The following is an 18,419-nucleotide window of genomic DNA, read 5'->3' as shown; positions in this document are numbered from 1 at the left end:
AGCAAAACAGAAGGATGAAGGGTTTGAGAGCAGCCTGCATAAAGGGCAGACTAGCCTGAGAAACCCTTAGTTTCTTTTCCAGTCCCCAAAATGTAAATAAATAAATAAATAGATTACTCAGGACTGTAGTGACAAAACACGTCACCCATTTCCTTTAGAGTACTAGAGGGCTGCGGGGTGATGTTGTTCCTTGTCAGACGGTCTTAAAATAACCTCCGCTCTCAGTCCTGCAGAAGAACATCCTTCTGAATGAGACATGCATATGAAGCCACACATTCTCTCAGCCAGGAAGGGTTAAAGTCCAGTCCCAGGGCAGCCTCTGTAATAGTGGTTCTCAACCCTCCTCCCGCTGCCACCCTTTCATACCCTTCCTCGTGTTGTGGCGATCCCCAACCATAACATTATTTTGTTGCTACTGTTACGCATCTCAATGTAAATAGCTGACAAGCTTCCCCCATGGGAGTCACGCCCCACAGGTTGAGAACCCCTGCTCTGTAGTAAGGACCCAGTGGAGAGTGCAGGGACACCTTTCTGACAAGAGCAGACGCACACACCATCGGTGAAACACCATTTGACCCACAAAGTGAAAACAGTGCAGAACACTATTAGCAGTGTGGGATTTTTCCAAGAAAACTTGTTTGGGGGTGCAGCAGGGATGGGGCACATTCTTGGGGGGGGTCACTAGATCATAAAGTGAAAAGCCAAGTGTACATTGTGACGCTGAAAACCAAGGGCTTTTCTTTCTTTCCTTTCTTTCTTTTTTATTTATTTATTTATTTTTTATTGGTTTTTCGAGACAGGGTTTCTCTGTGTAGCCTTGGCTGTCCTGGACCCACTTTGTAGACCAGGCTGGCCTCGAACTCACAGTGATCCACCTGCCTCTGCCTCCCGAGTGCTAGGATTAAAGGCGTGCGCCACCATGCCCGGCTGCCAAGGGCTTTTCTAAAATCAGGGAAAGGAGAAGGAAGCGATTGGCAGCTCCACCAGGAAAACGGGAAGGGCAAGTAGCTGTCGGAGGAGGCTGGAAAATGCCAGGAGGAGGTACCAGGCTGCAGGCTCCCATGGCAGCCTTGGGCTTACTGGACATTGAATCAAAAATGAATTAGAGCCGGGATGGTGGTGGTGCATGCCTTTAATCCCAGCACTTGGGAGGCAGAGGTAGACAGATTACTGTAAGGTTGAGGCCAGCCTGGTCTACAAAGTGAGTCTAGGATAGCCCAAATCTAACACAGAGAAACCCTGTCTCAGGAGGAAAAAAAAAATGAATTAAGGAAAAATGGTCCTGGGAAACTCAGAAACACTTTCTCCTTTTTAGGAAAAATGTTATTGTAACTTTGTTGCCAGCTCTTTAAGGGATGGGGCGAAGGGAAACACAGGGCTTAAAAACTCCTGTGTGTATGTGTATGTGATGTGTTTATATGAATGACTGCTAAAAATATATGAATGACCTCTCTCAAGTCTCAATTTCCCTATTAAGTGAGACCAGTAGCACCTACCTCATGTGAATATACAAGAGCTAAACAAACGAGGTGGGTTTTGAGGCTGCCAGCGTGTCCAGCTGAGCACACCTCACATCCCCGCTCCAGGCCGGCATTTGGAGGCCAGTGTTTGGGGGGGGGCTCTCCCCCTCCGTCCCACGCGATGCCCCAGGTGACCCGAACTCTGTGCCCCAGAGGCCAGTGTCTGGGGGAAGGGGCTCTCCCCCTCGGGGGGGGGGCTCTCCCCCTCCGGCCCACGCGGTGCCCCGGGTGACCCGAACTCTGTGCCCCGGAGGCCAGTGTCTGGGGGGAGGGGCTCTCCCCCTCGGGCCTACGCGGTGCCCCGGGTGACCCGGACTCTGTGCCCCGCACCCCGCTTCAGGTTACACGGCAGATCCATGAGCATGAGCAGGAGAACGAGTTGCGGGAACAGATGTCAGGTTACAAGCGGATGCGGCGCCAGCACCAGAAGCAGCTGATCGCCCTGGAGAACAAGCTGAAAGCAGAGATGGATGAGCACCGCCTCAAGCTGCAGAAGGAGGTGGAGACGCACGCCAACAACTCGTCCATCGAGCTGGAGAAGCTGGCCAAGAAGCAAGTGGCTACCATAGAAAAGGAGGTCAGTAAACGGGAGACGGAGGAGATGGGGAGCACTGTGGCCAGGCTGAGGGTCCTACCTGAGATTCTTACCATGGGAGGCAAAATTAGTAGGTGGCTTCAGTTGGGAGAATGGCTCCCTCCACAGTGGCCTGGGAAGGTGCCACTGTCTTCCATGTCTGCCCTGGGCCTGCTCTCCTCCTGCTCTCGCCCCTTTAGTGAGGACCATCCCAGCCACTGGCCACAGGGAGGATTTAATCTGGCTGTGATTTGGGTTTTTCTGAGGAAGGGTCTCTCTTCCTCATCCATGTCCTCAGCCAGTTTCATTACTTTAATATCTCTTGGTAGTGCTGGGGATGGAGCCAGGGCCTCCGCACGCTCTCCTGAGGGTCACTCTCGGGCCCTGTAGACTAATTTGGCAAACATTCTCTCTAGGTGTGTTGGAACGCACCTGTAAGCTAAGGGATGTGGGTGCTAGAGCAGGAGGATCCTAAGTTCAAGGCCTTCCTGGCTTATATCGTGGTACCCCATCACGCTTAAAAAAAAAAAAGGTAAAATTACAAGACAACGAATCAAGATACTGCCTTTATTACTGTTAAATGCTCGCTGTTAGAAGGGACCGATGGGCCAGGCATAGTGGCACAGACCTATAATCCTACCGCTGATTCCTGGGGCCTACTGGGTAGCTGGCTTAGCTTAATGGGTACCAAACCTTAGGCCAACGGGAGACCTTGTCTCCACAAAGTGATGGGTGGGGGTGGGGAGGGGGGTCAAGCAGGGGATAGCTCAACAGATAAGAGCACACTCACCATGCAGGCATGAGGACACGAGTTTGGGGCCCAGGGCCCTCCACGGGCATGGTTGTGTGCACACCTGTAAGTCCAGTGCTGTGAGGACGGAGACACGAAAATCATGGGGCTTGCTGGGAACTAGCCTAGTTTCAGACCCAGCAAGAGCCAGTGTCTCAAACCAGTAAGCAGAAACTGATGGATCAGGGCACCCAATGTTGCCCTCTGGCCTCCGTGAGTGTGCACACACACGCACAAGCATCTCCTCCTCCCCGTGAACATCCACCACACACACATACACACACACATGCACAAGCATCTCTTCCTCCCCGTGCATATCCACTACACACACACACACACACACACACACACACACACACACACGGATAAATAAATAATTAAGTGACAAGGTGGGTGGCCCCCAAGGAACAACGCCTGAGATTGACCTCTGCTATCCACACACATATGCACATGCGTGCACACACATAGGCACATTTCTGGCCCACCTTCATTATTTCCTCTATCATTTAGGAATGTGTTTTTAAGATGCAGAAGAACCACAGGAGTAGATCTTTCATTATCTGTCGGGGCTGGGGGGACGTTATCTGGCACCCATGGGCAGCTGAGTCCCCTGTGAGGCTCAGGCTGACCTTGGCCACCTCTGTCGTCCTCTTAGGCAAAGGTAGCCGCAGCGGATGAGAAGAAGTTCCAGCAGCAGATCCTGGCCCAGCAGAAGAAGGATTTGACAACTTTCTTAGACAGTCAGAAGAAGCAGTACAAGATTTGTAAGGAAAAAATAAAAGAGGTAAAAACGCACAGGCCCATGGTCGCCAGCCGCACCCTGAACTGGCTCAGAGCCTGAAATGGCCCATCCTGCACTGCAATGGGCAGTTCTGACTTCTCATTAGAGTTGTTGAAGGCTGATTAGAAGCAGAGGGTTAAACGCCCCTCCATCCTGCCATCCTCACTGGGCCTGGGGTGGAGTTTGAAAATGCGCCTTTTCAATGGGATGCCAATGTCGCTGAGCCAGAGGCTACAATTTTGGAACCGTTGGCCTAAGTTCTACTTTTCCTTTTCTTTTTTCTTTTTTGGTTTTTCGAGACAGGGTCTCTCTGTGTAGCCTTGGCTGTCCTGGACTCGCTTTGTAGACCAGGCTGCCCTTGAACTCACAGAGACCCACCTGCCTCTGCCTCCCCAAGTGCTGTATTAAAGGCGTGCGCCACCACGCCTGGCACATTTTCTTAAGAACATTTACGATACCGTTCTCCAGCCTGTTCTCCACACGTCGGCCATTTTACAGCCTGTTGTACCATCTCATCCCTTTAAAGCCCACCGTCCACCCAGTGTTCTCAGAGAAGGCTGACATTCTAGAGACACCTCATGGTCCACCACCAGCCTCCCCTTCCTCCATGCCTCCCCCCCCCACACCCCCCACCCCATCTGCTCACAGCTGCTGCATCTGCAGAGAAGCCCTTGAGTCCCTCAGATGTGACAAGCCCTCCCTCCCCTAGGGCCTTTGCACAGGGCGTTGCTTTACCCCGTCTGCAGTTCTGCACAGCTCATCCCTTCCCCTCCTTGTAAGAGTTAGGATTGATTTACTGAAATCTTATCTTAAACATTACTTCCCCAGGGAAGCCTTTCCTAACCGCCTTGGCCAAGATACACGTCTTCCGTTTCAAGAAACTAGAGTTTTTAATAATTATTCAAGGAACTTGCTTAGCTCTTAAGAACCACAAAAGCAGAGACCATGTCTGGTGCTGCCCACGACAATATATGGTGGGATGAGTCTATCTGCTACATGAATAGATGATTCTAGAAGGTTTGGTTGAAGAGTGCAGATGGACTTAGGAGAGGGCCCAGAGGAACTGCACTTTTATCTGAGAGCTTACCTTGTTCATTCTCCTTTTTCCAGTATTGACAGGTGAATTTCCGGTGCTTCGGCATTCTTCCCCCTCTCATAAGGTTTAGGATTCCTTCTCTGCAGGCTTCCTAGGTGTATTAAGGTTTAATAAAGTACAGGCTTGGGCATTGCCTCAGTGAAGTCATATGCTAAAGCTCAACAAGCTGATTGGTGGGTGGACAGCACGGGGGTCTAGTGAGGAACCTGGGAGCGGTCAGGAGGGGTAACTAGGGGGCTCTCAGGCCCTGCCCAGGTGAGACGCTGCTGCAGCTGACCCATGCTGACTGAAGGCAACGGTCTCTGGCTCTCTAAGTTCTGGGAGCTAGAGAGGAAAGCCCCATAAAGAAAAAGGTCTGCATGCTGTTCAGGTTTTTGTTTGTATTTTTCCTTTATGGGTTGACAGCATATTGCTGGATCTTGGAGATTGCTTTGATTTTTTTTTTTCCAATAGGAATTTTTACAATTTCCCTCCACTCCAGACACCTTCTCCATTATCAAATCTACATGTTTATTCCTCCTCTGGAGGCCCACTCTTTACAAGCATGCCTGCCACCTTGGGCATTTCTAACACCAAGATATTGGGGTCAACATATACCTTTAGAAGATTCTCCACAAAATACCCATTCCAGAGTCCTGCCCCACCCCCACCCCCCAGGTTAGCATCAGCTCACCATACTTAGATAACAGAAAGCCTTGGGGCCCCAACCCAACCTAAGGTGGCCCCAGCCACTTACTGAGTGGAATGTGCTTGGCGTGTGTGTTTGGATACCGTCCAGAATGTCACCTGTGGGCCAATCACAGGGTATGGGAAGGACTTTAATAAGTCAGGCTTGATTTCGAGTGACTTTTTATGGCCACATTTAACACCCAGACACCCAGACTCAAGGCTCATGCTGAACCTAGTGGGTGACGTCATGGCATAAAGAGATGCATCAGCCACCCCACTCTGATTTGTAACCACCTGTTGGCTAAGGGCAAAGCTGATCTAAATGGCGGTGCAGCAAACACTAAGAACAGCAGGTGCTTTCAGGGGCAAGCTAGATGGTATGAATGAAGGCGAGTGAGTCTACTGTGCTCTCTCCAGAAGCATCCTCCTGCCCTCCCCATAGACCAGCATCCCAACCTCTTCAGTTCCCATCCCTCTTCACGTTTCCAGGAAGCCAGAGGGGAAAGCGCCTGTGCGTGACTCCCAACCCTCTCTGGTCCCAAACAAAGCATAATTCCTTTTCTCCTGAATTCAAATTAGCTTCAGCCGCAGTGCCTCTTCCTGAATGTGAAACCATCCACTTCCCTTCAAGTCTTCTGTCGCCTCCCTGGTCCAAGCCACTCTGTTCCCTTACCTTGACCTTCCCAGGAGACTCCCAGCTGCCTCCACAGACACAGCCTTGCCTGCCCTCTGTTTTGCTCTCTGCACTGCAGCCAGCAGCCAGCAGCCAGCAGCCAGCTTCTTACTCATTAGGACACTCCCCCAAACAATGTATCCATTCCTAGACGGAAGACCATTGGTGTGCTGGGGGTGTAGCTTGTGGGTAGATGCTTGTTTAGCATGACTGAGTTAATCAAGTCTAGGAGTTCAACCCTGAGATTTGAGTGAAAACCATCACCAAGTCCAGGTCCACAAGGCTTTGGTGGCCATAAGCTGGCCAGCCATGTGGCTGTCAGCTCTTATGGACTCTCACTCACTCACCTCCTGTTACCCCTCGACCGGTTATTTCCACCTTGTGCTAAGATGCTTTCACCGGCTGCCCTCTCCATCCGTGATATCAGAATGTTGGTTCTCTGCACTTCCCCTGGTTAACTCCCACCAAGTCTTTCAAATGTCTACACAGTTGCTACTGAGGTCAAATGCTTTCTACTCAACATTCCTTCGGGATTCCAGTCCGTCCCTTGAAGGCAGGTTTGACAGTCACTTCCGTTCATTTCTATGGCTGCTAAGTCTGCCTTTGATTCTGGTTTATCCATTCCCTTGAGTGTCAAGGCACCATGATCTCTTCTTGCTCGCTCACCTGCCACACCTACTAGTCCCCACGTTGGGGCTTAGAGTCACTGCGTGATGACTGGACAAGTGATCTCTGAGAGTGAGAAGCCAGAGCGAGGCAAGCTCAAGTATCCCACTCACTTAGCACTCAGGGAGTTGGGGGAGAACACAAATGGGGGGGGGGCAGGGGCTGGTGCACCACAAAGCCTTTCGGTGCTGAGATCCACACTCACTGTCTACGCCGCTTACCCCGTTCCTCGGTGTCGTGCCGCTTGATGGACGTGGATGCGTTTGTGTTGTCGTTGTCTTCAGGAAATGAACGAGGACCACAGCACACCCAAGAAGGAGAAGCAGGAGCGGATATCGAAGCATAAAGAAAACCTGCAGCATACGCAGGCCCGAGGAGGAAGCCCACCTGCTCACTCAGCAGAGACTGTACTACGACAGAAACTGCCGCTTCTTCAAGCGGAAAATAATGATGAAGCGCCACGAGGTGGAACAGCAGAACATTCGGGAGGTATTTGTCACGCCGAGGCCTTCCCAGGGGCAGTGGGGGGTCCGTCTCCTCCGTTCCTGAGGCCGTAGCCATAGCCGTTAGCACAGTGCCAGAGTCGCATGCAAAAACACGCCGGGGAATGAAGTTTCCTCTGATAAGAGAGGAAGCCATTTGCAGCATATGGATCAGCCTTAAATAGATGAAAAGCTGTGTTATAATAAGGCGCGCGGGCATCCTACCATGCAAGACAGAACACAAGGTAGAGCAGGGGGGAAACTTCCGCTCTTGGCCTGCTTGTCGGGGTCGCCTCGTGTTTTGTGACTCTACACGAAACACTTAAATGACGTCTGAGCATCACCACGTCCGCTCTGGCATCGGGTGCCTCAGAGTGCCTCCTTTGTGCCAGGCCCTGTCTGTGGCAGATACCAGGGCTACCAAGCAGCACCTGGCTGCCAAAGCCTGGGAAGGGAAACAGACACAGCAGACTAGCATCGGTCTCCTGCCTACCGGGCAGTCACAGGCATACAGCTAATGGGGGGCATGGAGCTGAGACTTGGAGATGTGGGCAGTCAGAGATCTGGGTGTTTGGAAGGCAGCCTGAGAAACTAGGGGAACTGGCTGGAGCAGGCTGAAGGCTTCGTTCAAAGTGAGGCCTTCAGACTGGACCCTGAAGGCAGTGCGAGCCATCAGAGGCTTCTAGGCAGGGGAGTGACCTGACAAACGCCAGCTTGGCTTTGAAGAGCTAAAGCAACAGTGTGAGACCCAGGCTGCCCCGGTGAGAGGCAAAGAGCAGCGAGGGAGGCGGGAGGGCTTCCTCTATGAGTTCCCGCGCGGAGGAGTCTGTAGCACAGAAATGAGAGGTTGCATCAGACAGGCATTCCTAAAGTCAGCCCTGCCGTCCTCACCACTCTCAAACAGGAGTCCAGAGTGAGATCTGCTCTCGAGAGTGAGGCAGGATCACGAGTTGGAGGCTAGCCTGAGCTACATTGCAAGCCCACGACTTGGAAAAACAATGACAGTGGAGCTAAGGGGGTAGCGCCGTAGGTAAAGTGCCTGCCACACAAGCACGAGGGCCTGACTTCAGATCCCAGCACTGAAGTGAAGCTCCAAGTGCAAGTGTGGGCCTGTCATCCCTGCATTGGGGAGGCGGAGGCAGGAGGATGCCTGGGGTTGGCTGTCCATCCAGTCTAGGCTGATCAGGCGTCTCTAGGTTCAGTGAGAGATGCTGTCTGAAAATATAAAGTGGAGAGATTAAGGAAGTTGACACATCATGCCAACATCTGGCATCGGACACACTCACACACATATATACACACAATCAAAGCATAACTTTAATAATAATAATAAACTGAGCGTGGTGGCTCACGCCTTTAATCCCAGCACTTGGGAGGCAGAGGCAGATGGATCAGTGTTAGTTTGAGGCCAGCCTGGTCTACAAAGGGAGTACAGGACAGCCAAGGCTATACAGAGAAACCCTATCTTGAAAAACTAAAAAAAAAAAAAAAAACTGCCAGTCTTCCAGCTTGGGAGATTAGGTGGGCATGATGGCCCTCGATGAAATGGAGGCTATAGAAGGCATGCCAGTCTGTCAGGAATGCATCAATAATCTGAGAAGTCATGCCGCTGAGCCATTGGGGGAAATACTCAGGGTTCAGAAAAACCCAGTCCACACCTGCGAGAGGGAAGCACCCACTTCAGGTACCATTAACAGAAGAGGAGCCAGGGCAAGTGTTTCAGAAAACCTTTTCTGGTCGAGTGGTGGTGGCTCACGCCTTTAATCCCAGCACTTGGGAGGCAGAGGCAGGTGGATCTCTGTGAGTTCAAGGCCAGCCTGGTCTACAGAGCAAGTTCCAGGACAGCTAGAGCTGTTATACAGAGAAATCCTGTTTTGAAAAAGAAAAGAAAACCTTTTTTGTTTTTTGTTTGTTTGTTTGTTTTTCTGAGACAAACTCTCCTTGTGTGGGCCAGCTGCCCTGCACTGTCAATCCTCCCGCCTCTGCCTCCTGAGTGCAGGGCTCACAGGTGTACTCTCATCGGTGTTCGAACCAGAAGAAAGAGCAAAGCGAACTGGAATTTGCTCACCACCAGCCATTCCAGACCAGCCAGGCTCTGGGTTCGTGCTTTGAGATCTGGAAAGGCGACAGTGGTGGACATTTCTGGTCAGGGTGGTGATTTGACACACAGTAGACCAGAGGGGAGGGGGCTCTGGTTTGGAGTGACACGTGGGTTGATTAGGATGCAGGGTTTCTAGTGAAGCTCAAACTTACCCCAAGGGGATGAAAATGGGTTCTAGGATAAAGAGATGTCTAGACCTGGTGATGGGGTGGGGCCCTCTGCTGGGCCAGAGTCCATAGACAGTGGAGCTGTTGTGTGGGATATGAGTAAACAGAGAAGAGGAAAAACCAGAAAAAGTTCATTCCGGGGGCAAGAATAACAACAAACATTTGAGAAAAGCTGTTTAGAGAGAAGAGACTAGAAGCAAAGTGATCAAGTGTGAGAAACGGGGTGCAGACAACACAGCAGTGGGACAGTCCAAGGCAGCTGGGTCTGAAACCCAGTTTCCAGTGGAATAAACGGGATCACACTGCTTAGTTGGCACTGTTTGCCTGCACACAGAACCCTCAGCCCCACGTGCAGCAGCACACAATTGGGCTGTGATAGCTCACACCTGCAATGCCAGCACTGGGGCCGGTCTGAGCTGCAGGAAACCCTGACTTAAGAAATGAAAGAAACAAGACTGAGTCCTGGCAGCCAATGAGAGGAGAGATGAGGATAGAATCAAAATTACTTTCCGGATTGAGACTTGAGACACTTAAGTCTAGCTAGAAGCAGCAGCTTCAAGAGAGCTTTTGATATGCCAGGCGTGGTGGTGGCGCACGCCTTTAATCCCAGCACCCGGAAGGCAGAGGCAGGCAGGTTGCTGTGAGTTCGAGGCCATCCTGGTCTACAAAGTGAGTCTAGGACAGGCAAGGCTAGACAGAGAAACCCTGTCTCAAAAAACCAAAAGAGAGAGGGGGTTATGTTTTGGTAAGAAATTAACTAAGCACTGAATGTTCTGGATCTGCCAGAAACCGAAAATGAACTATGGCAGCAGGTGCCATGAATAAAGTACAAGCTGAGGACCCCAGTTCGGATCCCCTACACCCACGGGAAGCTGGCCTCACAGTGCACCCATGTCTATAATCTCAATGCTCTTATGGCTCAAACAGTAAGAAGGGGCTAAAGACAGGAGAACCCTGACCTCCACATGCATGCATGGCATGGCATGCTCTCACATTCTCACACACACACCAGATACAGACACATGCCATGTACACACACACACACACACACACACACACACACACATTTTAAAAATAAAAGTTAAAAGCCCCATAGCTGGTTAGAAATAAAATCTTTTTTTTTTCATCTGACAATTACTGTTATTCCAAAAGCAGATATTTAGGGGTATTTTGTAGCCAAGGGGGTCAGTTATAATCAATAAAAGTTATAGAAAGTAGCTAGTCCCCAACATGATTTTTACAACAACAACTGTGGTCACGGAAGGCAGCTATGCTCACCACTGTCCCCCTAATGCCGCACAACAACCGTGTTCATGAAGCGGCGGCTCATCGGTTAAGATCGCTCACTGCTCTTCAGTGCATCCAGCTCCTGCACGGTGCCTCACAGCCACCTGTAACTGCAGGTCCAGGGGATCCCGTGCCCTCTTCTGACCTCCAAGGACACAGCACACAGGTGGTACACACAACACACACACACACACACACACACACACACACACACACACGGATAAAGGATAACCCTGTGAGAGTATTTTTTTTTTTTTTATTAAAGGTCCAGATTTTCCTTTTTTTAGTTTTTTTCTAGAACCATGTTCATGGAAATGTTCATGTTTTTCTATCTACACAAGAACACTGAAAAATATAAAGTATAATATGAAAAGTTCTTTCTCACTATGGACTAGAAGTTGCCTACACTTAAGGTACATAACCCTATGCTCTGACATAGTGTGCATTGGAAAATTATTGTATTTGAATTAATTATGATATCCATTAGCCCTGTATAGTTGTTGCTTGTTTGTTTGTGCACTGTATGCAGTATGTGTCAGTGTATATCTCTGTGTGCATGTGCATTGTGTAATTGTGCATTGCACATTTCATTGTGTATGCATGTGCATTTATTATGTGTTTTACTATTGTGTGCATGTATCATGTGTATATGCATGCATTATGTGCAAGTGTATATATGTGTGAATGCATTATGCACAAGTGTATATGTGTGCATGTATTTATGTGCAAGTGTATATGTGTGTGTGCATGTATTATGTGCAAGTGCATGCATTATGCGCAAGTGCATATTTCTGAAGAGATTTCTGACCCATCCTTACAAATATAAGCATGACAAGCTATTGTCATTATGCTGTCCTTTAGGGGTCCAGGAATTATTCATCTTGCATAATAAAAAATTGGTGCTTTTTTTTTATCAACATTACCCTTTCTTCATAACTTCATATCATCTAGGTTCTACCCCCAAGACAGCCAAACATTATTTAGCATACATTATTCTAGATCCCCTCCCCCTATAGCTTACAGATGACTTTAACTTTGTGGCATTATCTGCAAGCAACAGAAACAAACTCTGGCTGGCATAAGCATGGTAATGAATATTTTCAAGAATCATTTATTTTTGTTTTATGTATATGGATGCTTTGCCTGCATGTGTAAGAGGCCAGAAGGAGGTGGTATATTCCCCCCTAGAACTGGGATTATAGTTGCTTGGAGCCACCACCATGTGTGTGCCAGGAACCCAGCTCAGAACAGCAAGCTCTCTTACCTACGGCGCTATCTCTTGAGCCCCAGAAGTAACTGTGGGGGGAAAGGGGAAGGTAACAGGGATGTTGGAACGAGCCAGGAATGGTGAGGAGACGTGCTAGAAAAGCACCTCCCATGATGGAGAAGGCAAGAGCTGGGCTCCCCTGCACACGGCCACTGGGCTCTGTCTCCTCCGACCCTGTTCATGTAGCACTTCTGTACCGACCTCAGTTTCCAGCCAAGTGAGGATGTCTAGCAGAACATTCCTCAAGTGGGTAACCTCCTCTCCTTAACGTGACACCCCAATTCCAGCAAAGATGGAGTCCTTTCTCAAAGCAGAAGAGGATGGCTGGGGGCGGGGGTTGGGGCAAGTGCAGAAATACCAGATGCCCACCATACTGTTTTGTCTACCTTTCTCTAAAGATTTATTTATATATTATGTATACAGTGTTCTGCCTGCATGTGTGCCTGCCTGCCAGAAGAGGGCACCAGCTATCATTACAGATGGCTGTGAGCCACCATATAGATGCTGGGATTTGAACTCAGGACCTCTGGAAGAACAGCCAGTGCTCTTAACCTCTGAGCCATCTCTCCAACTCAGCCTTTCTCCATTTACTGTGAAGCATGTGGAGCACTGCCCTGTTCTCCACAGCGTCACAGGATTTACCAGTAGTCACAGATCTTTATCTAATGCGCCTTCTCTCAGGGCATCTTCATTATCTGTTGGGGTGGGGGTGGGGGTGGGGGTGGGGGGACATTATCTGTCCCCTGTGAAGCTCAGGCTGACCTTGGCCACCTCTGTCATCCTCTCAGGTGAACGTAGCCGCACTACAGAGAATACCTTTGTATGTTTTTAATATCTCGGAGTGTGGCTCAGTGGTAGACAGCGCACCTAGAACCCGTGGGGCTGTGGGTTCTGAGTGTGGCTCAGTGGTAGACAGCGCGCCTAGAATCCATGGGGCCGTGGGTTCCACCTCCAGCTCTGCAGAAAAATCAGTCAGCAAGCATTTCCAGGCGCACATACTTTCATAGCTGTGTCTCAGAAGTGGAACCTCTGATCAAAGTTTTAGATACATTTCACAGAGGGCCAGCAAAACAGCTCAGGTGGTGAAGGTGATTGCTGCCAAGTCTGGGGGCCTGAGCTTGATTTCCGAAAACCACATGGAAGGAGAGAACTGACTTCCACATGCACCCACATACATACACTCATAAAGTAATAAAAAACTTAAAAATAGACAGACAGATAGACAGTTACCATCATCACCCCTTAGGCATCTGTAGTTCCACCAGCAAACCTAATTCCTTCATAGCTGCCTGAGCCATCAGGGGTCCTTTTAGCTCACGAAGCAAACAGAAAGGAACTCCAGAGTCTGTTTGAGCCCGCTTAACCCCACCCAAGACCCGGAACTAAGAACTCGCTAACTACACAGCCCAACACACCATCACTGTGAAGTTTGTATTCCGAGCCAGCTGTGGGTGCCACACCTGTAACACTAGCGCTCAGAAGGCTGAGGCAGGAGAATCATGAGTTGGGAGGCCAGACTGGGCAACTTATCGAGACCCTCTCTCAAAGTACCACTTGGAAAGGGCTGGAGGTTGGGGTTAGTGGGAGAGCCCCTGCCTCACAGAAAAGGAGACAGCTGCCTCTGCCTCCTTCTCCCTCAGGGAACATGGACCCTAAGTGCATTGGTGGGCAAGGTCACCAATGTTATCACCTCTGGTTCAGTTGATTTTGGTGGTTTTATACAAGCCACAGGCATGCATGGCTCTAACATAAAATGTAGCATCAGTGTCTAGAACATTCTATCACAGACTGGAAAAATAGAGCATGGGAAGACACACCTCACTGGGGCATCTTTTCACAGAAATGTTGTAAACCTGAGAACCAGAGTTGTAGCCTCCATTTAGCTTCACAGAAGTTGTACATGACTAGACATTGAGTCCCCCAGTGCCTCACGGTCACATATGGAAAGTCTTTACAAGGAGGCCTCAGAGTGGTGGCACATGCCTTTAATCCCAGCAGGAGGCAGAGGCAGGAGGATCTCTGTGAGTTCAAGGCCAGTCTGATCTATGCCAGCCATACTGTCTCATTCATACACACGCACACGCACACACACACACGCGCACACGCACACATACACACGCGCACACACACACACCACACACGCACGCACATGCGCACACACACACACCACACCACACACACACACACCACTTGCAAGGTTGCCACCTTACAGGGACGCAGTTAGAATTAAGCTGTATGAAATGATTTGTTTTTAATTGAGAAGTGGGCATCGTAGGGCATACCTGAAGTCCCCACTATCCAGGAGGCTAAGGCTGAGGCAGGGGAATCACTTAGGTGTATGAGTTGGAAACCAGCCTGGGCACCCTAGCAAGACTCCCACGTAAAAGAAAAAGAAAGATGAAAGCGCATTGCATGTTGCCACTGTAGACATGGCAGTGGATTCTGGAGAAGATGGGTATGAAAGGGTTCCCTGTGCCTTGAACTAGTACAGGCAGCTGGCCATCTTACACCTCACCAACTCAGAGACAGGACCCAAGATGAAGGGGCCAGCCTAGACACTGCAACCCAAAACCATTTTTTTCTGTATCATACACAACATCTTCTAAATAATGTGTGAAAACCAAATCTAAGCGATTCTATGTTCATTATTCATTTCTGAGCACAGAAAAACAATAGCACACGGTCACATTCTGATGCATTTTCTTGAGGTCTGTCATTTCATCTTCACGAGCCTTGTTCGCGCTGGGTGGGAAGGTCCTGAGTTTATGCCTGAAGAAACTGAAGTGTGCTTTAGTTAGGGCCTTGCCTGTGTAGAAAGCTTGCCAGAGGCACAGCCAGCCCGTCACTGGAAGGACCAAAGCTGGCTCTGACCTGAGCATTGCTTGGATGACTCCCAAAGAACACCCCATGCACCCAGAAAGTCCAGTGCAAGTGCTCTTGGCACCCAGAGCATCCTATGCAGGTGTCCCTCAGCACCTGGAGTCACTCCATCCAAGAAGAGAAGCCTGTGATCACCACTGAAGGCTCTCACTTGATGTCTTTTCTTTTCGGTCTCCCAGCAGCTTGAGTGTCAGTTGGGCCATAAAGCCCAGCTCTGGGGCTCATGACACAGTGCCATGGAAGGGAGACCTTCACCCACTTATAACAGAGCTTTCCTTGGCCCGCTCTTAAGTTCTTGGATTGATCATGTGATCTGTGGGGAGGTTCACTTTCCTGTGGTATCACCTAATGGCCACTCACTGATCTTTGAAAGAAGGCATTTAGTTGGGGCTGGAGAGACGGCTCTGTAGTTGAAAGCACTGGCTGGTCTTCCAGAGAACCTAGCACCCACATGGTGGCTCACAGCCATCTTTAACTCCAATTCCAGGGGCTCTGACACCCTCCTCCGGCCTCTTCCAGCATTCATATGGTGCATTTTACACATAGTGCAGGGAAAACACTCATAGACATGAATAAAAATTCTTTGTAAAAGAGGACGTTTGGTGGTCCTTGCAAAGAGGCAAAAATAAAACAATAGAGAGACATGCTGGGGAGCTGGAGAAAGAGGCCCTGGCAGAATTCACTTTCGGGAATTGAAACATTTAAACTATGTTTACATTGTAGCTACTCCTGCAACTTAAAAATTCGCCCCAGGGACACCCTTGTTCCAGCTCCATCCCTTGTGCCTGTGTTGGTATCCAACACATGCTACATGCATGTACAATACTAATAATGCTTGCTAAATGCACACTATGGTGGTGCTGGAAGCTATGGGTATGAGGGCCGGCCAGTGTATGCAAGCTACTTAGAGTCACCCATTACTAACATCCCTGTGAACGCTAACACCTCAAGTCTTCTCCTCCCCTCACAGATGCCAAGAGAGAGGTGAGGCAGTTGACCCCCTGCCAAGTCCAGCCACCCCAACCTTCTCAGCTAGTGAGAACACCTTCCCCAAAACTCTGCAGCACACACTGTTTTCTGGAGCAGCCTCTTCCCAGCCCTGCTTTGTAACCCTTTTCAAGCTGTGCAGAGTCTGTTTGCTTGCCTTGGTTAAGAACTGTTGGAATTTCTTTGGGCTGGCTTAAGTCAGGCTGCTCCTGCAGAAGTACTGGAACCCTGAAGCCACCCAGCAGTCAGCACTCAGGAGGCAGAAGCAGGCGGGGCTCTGTCTCAGGGAGGAAAAACAAAAACAAAAAAACAGAACAGAACAAAGCCCTCAGTAGTAGTTTAATGCGCTGGACATAGTGGTGGGCTGAAAAGCAACCAAGACTTGGTACAAATACTCACTGCCTCTCTCTCACTCTCTCTCTCTCTCTCTCTCTCTCTCTCTCTCTCTCTCTCTCTCTCTCTCTCTCCCCCTCCCTCCCTCTCTCCCCTCCCTCTCCCCTTCTTTCCCCCTCCTTGTCTCCTTCTCTCCCTCCTTCCCTCCCCCTCTTCCCTTCTCCCCCAACTCCCCTCTCTTCTGAAGTCTAGCTTTATATAAGCCTCACCCATATGATGACACCCCATAGTTCCTGTGTGTGCCGTCACCCCAGCCACCACAGAGACAACTGGCCCTGGGTCCCAGCTCCACACTCCTAGGAGAGGAAATAAATTGGCCCAGGTTAGGCCATCCGCCCACCTTGGATCCAGTCAGCATCGAGACCAGCACCTGCTTTAACATGCGTCTACCTTACATGTCGCCATTAGAGTGTCCCCCAAGTCGAGGGCAGCAGCCACAGCTTAGCCAACACTAGCATGAATCCAGGGCTCATGGGTTAGGTCTTTGCAACTGGTGAATTTAGGAAGAGTCCGAGGATGTAGCTCAGCGGTCCAGCAAGCCCAGGGCCCGAGGTTCAGTCCCCAGTTTGGAGTAAGAGATGAAAATAGTCTCAGGTTAGTGGGTAAAAATGTTTCATTTAACCTTTTGTTCTCCTGTTGGATCATTCCCTACTCTCCAAGGAAGAAGAAGAAGGGAGAAAAGGCATCAGATGGGCACGAATGAAGGCCTGGGGATGCGGCTCAGTGGTAGAGCACTTGCCTAGCATGTACAAGGTTCTGGGTTCAGTCCCCAGTGCCACAGGAAAGAAAAAGGAAAAAAAAAAAAAGAAGAAAGAAAGGAAGGAAGAAAAGTGAAAAGAAGCAAATGGTTACTAAGGGGAGAGCGGTGTCCTCCAGTTTCTCCCAGCATGCCCTAAGCTCTGCTTTTTAAAAATAGATAATTGGCCTACTTCTGTTATATATGAAAACAGGGTATTTCCCCGAAAGCTGAGGGCAATGCAGACATTCTAGGTCTTTAGCCTGGTTCTTGACACTGGTCACATAGCAGAGTTTCCTGGAGAAGGCTTTAAAATTGAAAATCGGAATCCCAGAGAATTAATCAGAATGTAAGGGTGTGTGTCCGCAAATGATTTTAATGGGTATAGCATGGGAGCCCCTAGCTTTACCAAACCGAAGCCTAGCATGTCATGGGCCCTCTGTGAGGCAGGAAAATCCAGGTGGGATTAATCCCACTTCCCAGAGAATGCAGTTACGGCTGCTTGAAGTCTCCACCTTCTGAGTGGTGACCTCATCACAGAACAGACCACACCCCCCCTGACCTCATTAAGTCATGCTGCAAACACTAACGGACTTAGTTCAGCGCCATCCCTCACCGCGCTGTGTGTCGTCCCTTTCCCCTCCGCTCATCTCTCTCCATTCATCTTTTGCTCCCGGGTACAGGAACTAAATAAAAAGAGGACGCAGAAGGAGATGGAGCACGCCATGCTGATCCGGCATGATGAGTCCACCCGAGAGCTAGAGTACAGACAGCTGCACACGCTGCAGAAGCTCCGCATGGATCTGATCCGGTTACAGCACCAGACGGAGCTGGAGAACCAGCTGGAGTACAATAAGCGGCGGGAGCGGGAGCTGCACCGGAAGCACGTCATGGAGCTTCGGCAACAGCCGAAAAACTTAAAGGTGAGAGGGCAGCGACCCCGAGCCCGGAGCGCATCCTCACCAAACAGGCATATCCGTGGCCACCCCCACGATAGCAGTCTCTCCACGTGTGGGCACCAGGCAGACATATGGTATATAGACATACGTGCAGGCAAAATACCCATATACATAAAATAAAAATAAAAAGTGTAAAGTAAACAAGGAGAACTCAGGAGACACTTGAATCACCCTTCCACAGGGGTCACCCAAGACTGTTAAAAAGCACAGAGATTTACATTACGATTCATAAGAGTAGCAAAGTTACGAAATCGCACGTGCCTGGGAGTTGGGACTGGCTCTCCAGGCTGCAGGATAAATGGAGGGACCCTCTGGCCCTCACAGGCTGCACCTAGTCCTTGCATCGCTCTGGGCGGCAGGTTCTGTGTCCTCAGCCACTGGCGTGTGTCAA

General features: G+C 49.9%; 1 protein-coding gene across 1 annotated transcript in view; it reads left to right on the top strand.

The window, feature by feature from the left end:
- The window catches only part of TAOK3 (TAO kinase 3), a 168,514-nt gene that overhangs the window by 140,214 nt on the left and 9,881 nt on the right, over positions 1 to 18,419 (top strand). Inside the window, 5 exon segments of the mRNA XM_084762174.1 lie at positions 1,861 to 2,097; positions 3,540 to 3,668; positions 7,054 to 7,140; positions 7,142 to 7,258; positions 17,753 to 17,992. Of these exon segments, the coding sequence (XP_084618300.1) occupies positions 1,861 to 2,097; positions 3,540 to 3,668; positions 7,054 to 7,140; positions 7,142 to 7,258; positions 17,753 to 17,992 (810 nt within the window).

This window comes from Acomys minous (genome assembly GCF_964271855.1).
Source record: "Acomys minous genome assembly, chromosome: 16".
NCBI classification, from domain to species: domain Eukaryota; kingdom Metazoa; phylum Chordata; class Mammalia; order Rodentia; family Muridae; genus Acomys; species Acomys minous.
Note: the sequence above shows the minus strand (reverse complement) of the source record. Positions and strands in the feature narration are given on the sequence as shown.